Below are 8,494 nucleotides of genomic sequence, written 5' to 3'. Positions count from 1 at the left end.
ATCACCATGGTCACCATCGTTGCCTCCGTTATTATCACTGTTGCCGCTACCACCATCATCACCATACCATCACCATCACCTCACCACCACCATCGTCACCATCACCAACACTACCAACATCACTGCCATCATCACCATCACTATATCTATCAACACCACCATCAGCATTACCACATCACCTTCACCATCACCACTGGCATCACTACTATTAGTACCATCACCATTATCACCATAATAATCACTGTCATCATCATCATCACCACCACATTTACCACCATTTCTATTGCCATCATCATTGCATTTGTAACCACCATCATTACCATCCTTGTCACCGTTCCCGTTTTACCTGATTCCCATTTTACAGTGTCTGAGAGGCTTAAAAGGTTAAGCAACTTGCCCAAAGTTGTATAACCAGTAAGTGACAGTCACAAGAACCGAACTCAGATCCTCCACAGCCCGTGGTCTTTCTACTATTCTCTCAGTCTCTAGATGGCTTGGGAGTGATGACTTCCATTCCCTTGGGCTCCTCATGGTGAATTTTTCTCATTAGTTCGAGTCATCAGTCTGAGGGTTGTATCCATCCTCAGTGCTCTCCTCCTTCATTAAGGAAATTGTATGACTATTTCTAGCAGGACCATTCATAACAGCTAGAGGTAGAAACAACTCAAATGTCCATCAACTGACAAAAAGATAAATTGTGGTACGTCCACACAATGCAATATTATTCAGCATGAAAAGGAAGTGCTCATACCCAGATGAGCCTTGAAAACATACCAACTGAAAGGGACCAGGCACAAGAGCCACACATTATGAGATTCTACACTTAGGATATCCAGAACAGATAAAGCTATAGACTCAGAAAGCAGCTTAGTGCCTACTAGGGGAGGGGGCTGGGGAGCCTAATGGATACAGGGTTCCTTTGGCGGGTAATGAAGATGTTCTGGAACTAAACAAAAATGGTGTTTGCAAAAGATTGTAAATGTATTAAATGCCACTAAACTATATGCCATAAATGAACAAAATGGTGAATATTGTTTTGTGTATTTTGCCGAAGAGAAAACTGCCTGCCCATAGCATCTCTTTGAATAATCATAGGCTGGTGAAGTCTTAGCTACCTGCAAAGAACAATTGGCCTCTTGTCTCCAGTAGCTCTTCTTCTAGACCCTAAATTCCAAAGCACTTCATTGTTTGATCCACAGAACTCTGCATCTTTACCTGGAGTAGACACCCCATGACAAATACTAGCCGTGTCTGAAAATTCAGCAATTTAATGTTTACCTTGATTTTCTTTGTGCCATAACAATCTAGAAAAGCTAACATTCAGGCAAGGTTAAATGACTTTCTCTCTTTGGTTATCAAGCAGCACAGAGTTCGGCTGGAGCGCTGGGTTGTTGGCACAACCAACCGGTGGCGTTTTCCAAAACAGCGTTTCTCCAGGGACCTGTTGGCACTTTCCCAGATGTGCAGTGTTTTGAATATAGACCCTGATGACGCTATGAAGAACCCAGACAAGTAAGGAGAGTTGAAATCCACAGCAGGGACCTCACACTCTTGAGAGGGAAGGTACCCGATGCCTGGACCACACTGACTGGATGGAGAGACTATCACAAGCACATCTATAAGGAAATCTCCCTCAAGGACCATACCTCAGGCACAGACAGTGTCCAAAGTGACTTCTTCATCTAATAGGGTCTGCGGGTAGTAACAAAGTGCAGGTTTTCCTTTGCATAGGAACTTGGGACCCTCACAGGATTCTAAACTCATCATCCAGGGACCAAATGATTTCTTGAAAAAACTTAGTGGCTAAGCATTTAGATATTGCTCATTAATTTAATAGAGTCTACCACAGCATGGGAGCAGATTTTCTTTAATAAACACAAGCCCATAATTCTGTATCTTTGCAGTGGGAATTTATCCCTATAATTGTGAGAAACTTCTTGGATAACACTGTACAGGTTCTGCTTATTTTTTCTGTTTACTTTTACATTGACAGATAACTTATGTACTAAGATAAGGAATGTATTCCCAGTAACAACTGTATAGCTTCAGACACCAGGAAACGGCCATATGTCAGGCTCGAAGGCCAGTTGCGGGGGGGCTGGAATTGTATCATGTAGTATATTTGTGTCCTCTAAAACATACACAGCTCTTCATCTCTGTCCCACCACACAGTCCTGGTCCTGTCTCCTGTACTGAAATTGTAACTTCTCCCACATGGGGTCGCTGTTGACTTTGACAAGGGCCAGATCAAACTGTGGTGGTTTACCAGTCACATCAAGGGTCACTCAGGTAGATGGTTGGGACAGCTAGCTCCCAGCTTTGATTTATTTCAGGTCTGCAGTTGTGCCTCAGACAGGTCAGTGTCCTGGGTGTTGTCTGGCTATCCAGCATTGATTGCTGTGTCTGTGGGATTCCAGGGTGTGGGGACCTCTGAGATTGCTCAGATATAGATGCTGTTCAGGGCTCTGTGGATGGCTGGCCAGCCTTGTCCAGAGTGCAGAGTGGGAATGGGGGTGCTGAGAGATGAGGAAGTGCTGACTCCTCTCATACAAACTTAGCTTCTTTAGATGCAAATTGGGTACATTCTCTTCCTATATGACATCATTCATAGAAAGAGGTCAGAATAGACACACTCAATAAAAATGTGCCATACAGTCACAAGGGCTATCTGGCATGTGTGAATGGACACTGTCACTTACTTTAAGAGACAGCACGGGGAGGCGCTGCCCAGCCAGGATTTGAGGGAAGGGTCCCTCCCACCAAGGCTCTAGGCACATTAGGAAATGATCCCAGAGCACACCCTGCTGCCTGCCTGGTGACCCTGCCTCATGTGTCCCTCTCACTTTATCTGCAATACCAAGTCTGTGTCAAGGGTTGGAAGACCATGTAAAGAGGTGAGGGTATCAAGATGGGACTCCTTGCTTTTTATACCAGTACACTTCTGAGAGAAGGAAATTAGGGACCACGGAACCTAGTTATAAAGGAAACAAAAGAGCAAACATCTGCCAAGTGTAGGCTCAGAGGTTGGCATCTCAGACATTCACCCTTCTGCTCTGCCCAGGCAGCTCTGTTTTATAGAGGACCAAGAGGCAGCTCCAAGGTCATGTGGCAGAAAATGGAAGAACTTCCATCCAGGTCTGTGTGACTCTTCCCAGCTAGTCAGATTGGCGTCCTGTATGCTCCAAATATCCTATGTGTGGCTTTCTGCTGGAGCCCCATATATCCATTAGAAAATTCTAGAATTCCCTTTTCCCTTCTCCATCATGGGCCAAAACTTGGGGAGCAAGTACCAGCCTGTGACCTCATTACCACCATCCTACCCACCACAGCATCACGGGTCATTTTTAGTCCTAGAGAATAAACAGATGCTATTTATGTCATTAACTCTGTCAGTGTCCTAAAAGCCTGTGCCCTGAGGTCTGCAAAGCCTGTGCAGTAAACAATGCATCTTGGCCTGTGGCTATCGTACCCAGGAAAGGCGGCATAGCCACTTTGTCATCCAGCATCTCCTGGCTCAGCTGCTGATGGGGATGTTTATGAGGGGGTTGAGCTCATGGACATTGCCCTGTGTTTTCCGAAACTCATTGCTCCCACTTGAGGTGTCAGTCTGAACTCTTAGCTCGGCCCAGCTCTCCTCAGACATGTCACCCAAGTCACCAGTGGGACTGAGGGAGGGTGTGAGGATGGCTGAGTCAGGTCCATTGCTCCTGCTGGGTAAACAACTCAGGCTCCCAGCGCCTTCCTGAGGCTGAGTCATTGGCAGCCATCTCTGTCCTGGAAAGGGCGGCATGCAGTCACTATTATTCCAGACACAGACTTTGGCCCATGCCACCTCCATGCACCTGGCTCATGGTTGGGAAACAACGTGCCCAAGTGGACACTGAGTTACATGACCAGATGTGGTCAACAAGTGTCTCTTGGCTGGTTTGCTTTCTTGGGATCATCATCTTCAAACTAAATATGTGACTCACATTTTAGGTTGTTTCCTCTCTCTGCACACTGAGTACATAGTGTCTGTGGAAAAGCACCTTATCGCTGCTGTCATTTCTACTTCTGAACTCAATGGACGTTGACTGAGCACTTGCACAATGGCTTGTTCCAGGGCCACAGCAGTGAAAAAAAATGCCCTGTCTGTGATGTAGAGGCTGCAGGAGTAGACAGGCAACCGGAAGACACTATAGAAGTTTTACTGGAATAGTCTTGGGGGTGCATAGGGGTCGGGGTGCTGGCCCAGGCACTCCAGAGAAAACAACAATGAAGCTGCTCCTGAAAGATAAAGAGGAGCCCCTTGAGGAACAGGGGAGCCTCCTGCAGAGGAGCAGAGCCCGTGAGAGTGGAAGCAGGAGTTGTGTTGAGGTCAGAAAGGGTTTCAGCCAGAGCAAGAGGCATAAGGCTGCAGTGAGGCAGGAGCTTGTAGCTTTGCCAAGGAGTAGTTTGGGCTGTTCTGGTAGCACTTAGAACCCAGTGGTGGATTCCCAGAAGCAGACGCAAGATTACCTCTGTGTGGTGTGTGAGGTTTGAGTCTCAGGAGAGGAGGGCTGGAGACTGACTAGGGAGGCAAGATGGTAGCCTGGACTAAGGTCAAGCAATAAAAACAAAGACAGTGTTCACGAGTATTTCATCAGATGGAAGCAAGTGTGGAAACAATATCTAGTCATTTGGGCACTTTGGGGCTGATGTGCCATTTCCTGAAATAGGAACTGGGGTGGAGGAGCAGGGTAGGGTTTGGGGTAGATTGTGAAGTTAATTTTTAGACATACTGAGACTGAAAACGTAGGGCTACAATTACTGGCTTAGAAAAAAAGGATACTCCATCTTTTCCTCCAGCAGATATATTGATTGCCTACTGTATACCATTGTTTTAGAGACTTTGTAAAGGAAGTGTCATTCCAGCAGACAGGGGCCTCAAAAACCTCTTTGGTAAGACCTGCCCACAAACCAGAATAAAAACCAATGTTTTGTGGCAGCCATGCCAACAGTGACCCAATGAAACTCTCCCAGAGAGAGAGAGAGAGAAATGTGATACGGTGCTGTTTTAGGGGTGGATGCTGTAGGGATGGATGCTGTAGGATGGATGTTGTGGGATAGATGCTGTAGGGATGGATACTGTGGGATGGATGCTGTGCGATGGATGCTGTGGGATGGATGTTGTAGGGACAAATATTGTAGGGATGGATACTGTAGGATGGATGTAGGGATGGATGCTATAGGATGGGTGTAGGGATGGTTTCTGTAGGATGGATGATATAGGCATGGATATTTTAGTGAAGTATACACTAGAATGAGTTGTGAGCCCAGCTTCTTGTCCCTGGCATGGGACAATAAGAGGAAGAAGCAGCTACCCAGGTCGCACAGCCAATTAATGGCAAAGCTGAAAAACAGTTAGATGGGGCCAAGTGGCCCTCTGGGTCCTATCCGGTTCTGAAATTTAAGGTTTGGGGCAATTTTCCCTTGCATCAGCTCTTTCTCCAGCTCTGGGCCAACATAGGAGTTGGGTCACATGGAGTCCTGTCACCCATGCCTCTGATACCTGTTACATTAAGGGAAAAAAAGATGTTGGTATTAACTCCTAGGTTTTCTCTTTATGTTTCTCTTTGAGGTTATGCATTCCAAAAATCTATAAATTTTTCTCTGAGAATTTCAAGGACGATGGCACCCAGAGTGGGGAAGCAGGTGAGTTCTTGTCACTGGTGATTCAATCAGAACATTGCCGACTTCATGGGCATCCTGTGGTCCTTGTGCAGGGAAGCCAGAGACAGTCGGCTCTCTGCTCTGTGACCTGCAAGTCTCATCCACCACACAGTGTCTAACAGGAAGCAAGTGTTTGTAAATATTTTTCAATGTTTGATGAGTTAAACAAAGATCAGTATACACATTTTCATAGGACAATGGGCACAGTGAAGACAAATGTGCTTGTGACAATCCTAAGTAGTCTAGATAACAGATAAAGAGTCTGAATAGAGCACTGTCAGGCTCGGTGCCGCTGGGCTTTTCTGTCCTTTCTGACTTTAAACAGTCTTGACGAACATCATGTCAACAGTTGTTCAAGAGGACTTTTCTGTGAAAGGATCCTGAGTCAGAATAGGAAAAAGGTCTAGTGAGCCTGAAGAGGAAGCTAGGAAGATAAGCTATGGATTTTTTTCTATCTTTTTGTGGTACTGAGGACTGGAGCCTCATGTATGTTAGGCATGTACCAGTGAGCTACACCTTCAATCCAAGGCCAGCTTCTTAAAGGAGCTTTAGGGGGTTAAAGTCCACAGAATGGTTGCCTGAGATCAAAGTCAGCCTCCTTTTTTTTTTGGTTGTGGGGTGGGAAGGCTAGTAACTTATCACCTGCCAACTCTTACTGACCTAGGAAAGTAGTTTGAGGCCTTCTCCTGGTAGAGAGAAAGAGCACTAGGACTGATTAATGATGAATGCCATGTATTGGTCATCTTGATATCCAGTGAGGGAGCATGCTGCATATGCAATTCTGATCCTACCTATGATCACCCCACATTATGGGATTTTCTTTCTAACTCAGTATAACCAGACCACCAGAGGTGATCCAAACTTTCAGATGTGAATCCAGTTTCTGAACTCCAGCACAAAACAATACCTTAAGGTGATAAATGACAATCATAATATCAGGAAGAAGGAACAGGTGCCCCAGGTCACACAGTCAAACTAATAGCCAAGAAATAGCTAGATGGGGCTAGTGGCCCTCTGGGTCTGGTTTGGGGCCAGTGTCCCTTTGCCAGCCCTTCCTTGTGCTCTGTGCTTACATAGGAGTCGAGCCATGCCAAGCCCTCTCACCCACACCTCTCATACTTCTCCTCGGCTTGGCATCCTTGGATTGTCCACCTGCTTTCCTGTCAAGGTCTTCTCTTCATCAATGGCAGACACAGGTCAGCCGACCCCACATAAAGCCCTTCTACAATTTGTAAGAGGCTTTCTTTACAGTGCCGTCTCACTTCAGACTTCCTGATGAAGTGATAGGCCTTCTGGTGGCTCTGTTCCTGAGATGGAAGTGAAGATCAGAGACCCCTGCCCTCTCTGGTGGGCCTTTTGCTGTGTTGCACAATGCTACTGCCTTTCAGACTGGCAATAGGGGGTACAAGTGGCCCAGCATTTTTTAACAAAGAATCCAGAATGATTTTGCTCCTAGGAGACATTTGATAATGTCTGGGACATTGTTGGTTGTCACAGCTGGGGAAGGGCATACTATTGCCCATCCCACAGGTGGAGGCCATGGATGCTGTTAAACCCCGCCCCCCACAACCATGATGTCCAGGACAGTCCCTACTGCAGACAACTATCAAATATACTGAGGTTGAGAATCACTGTAATAGGCAAGACAAGATAAGGGCCCTTAAGAGAGTCCACACAAGAGGTTCCCCGAAAGGTCCTTCTGAGCCATTCCAAGCCCCCAAGAGACCAGTCCATGTGCCTCTGATATCGTACAACTTTGTCAACAGCCCTCTGAGGTACTGATCACCTTCTCTGTAAGACTGCTCACATAATCCTCTCCACACCAGAAAGCTCCTTGGCCCCACACTGCAGAGCACTGCCCCTTTCCCTGTAGCCTTTTGCTTTCTGAGACACTTGTTCTGTAGGACACTGGAGCCTTCCACCTAGGGAGACCACTTGTCTTCTTCATCAGCTGAGCAACTGTGGTTGAACAAAGAACCACGGGGAGGAGTCTCTGCATCACTGGGTAGTGATGTTGCTTATGTCTCAACATCATTTTCTCTCCTCAGACGTGACTCTTGAATGCCTAGGCTTCAAGTGGGAGTTGCATCACCCTCAGATTTTTCAGTCCGAGACCTTGGCCAAGCTTTACTTGACAGCCCTGATGCATAATGCAAAAAGTCCCTCAAGGGACCTGGACAAGACTCTAAAAGGTAACTTCCTGTGGGACCTGATGCTCTCAGAATTGAAAGACACCTCCCCCCCCCCGGGTTTTATAGTGTGAGCTTGTGATGTATTGAACCTCTGTTTCCTCAGCTATAAAGCGGAGATAATAGTTCTTATGTGTGGCTTGGGAGCCTAGAGGAGGCAGTAAGTGTGGGGTTCTAGAACAGTGCCTGGTACATAGTAAGTACATGCCAGTTACTATCCCCATAACAACCAAATCTTATCTGGCAGGGTAGGACAGAGAGTCTACCTACCTCTTACAGAAGATAAAATGGGCTGTTTTGAATCTTGTGAAGAACTTACTGGAAGGAATGCATAGTTCTGAAACCTGTAATTTGTCATAAACATGCTAGTTTACATTATGTATTTAGCCCTTCTCCTCCCTTCCTTCCCTTTTCTCCCTTTTTTCTCCAACTTTATCCCCTTCTAAAAAGAATTTAAATTGCTTCTTTCTCTCCACTTTAAACTCTAATACCCCCACACCCACCCAGCCTCCCTGCACATTCCTCCCAGCCCCCCCCCCCCCACCTTCCCTCGGTGGCTTTCCCAGTAACACCCCCACTTTTTTCTTTGGGCAACACACCGGCCCCACCCCGTG

General features: G+C 46.4%; 1 protein-coding gene across 1 annotated transcript in view; it reads left to right on the top strand.

Moving 5' to 3' along the window:
• Positions 1 to 8,494, top strand: part of Btbd16 (BTB domain containing 16) — a 46,159-nt gene that overhangs the window by 1,153 nt on the left and 36,512 nt on the right. Inside the window, exons 2-4 of the mRNA XM_008827345.2 lie at positions 1,364 to 1,512; positions 5,600 to 5,673; positions 7,740 to 7,883. Of these exons, the coding sequence (XP_008825567.1) occupies positions 1,364 to 1,512; positions 5,600 to 5,673; positions 7,740 to 7,883 (367 nt within the window). The remainder of the gene's footprint in view (positions 1 to 1,363; positions 1,513 to 5,599; positions 5,674 to 7,739; positions 7,884 to 8,494) is intronic.

This window comes from Nannospalax galili, unplaced genomic scaffold, assembly GCF_000622305.1.
Source record: "Nannospalax galili isolate Female #2095 unplaced genomic scaffold, S.galili_v1.0 scaffold31, whole genome shotgun sequence".
Lineage (NCBI taxonomy): Eukaryota > Metazoa > Chordata > Mammalia > Rodentia > Spalacidae > Nannospalax > Nannospalax galili.
This window is presented reverse-complemented; position numbering and strand designations above follow the sequence as displayed.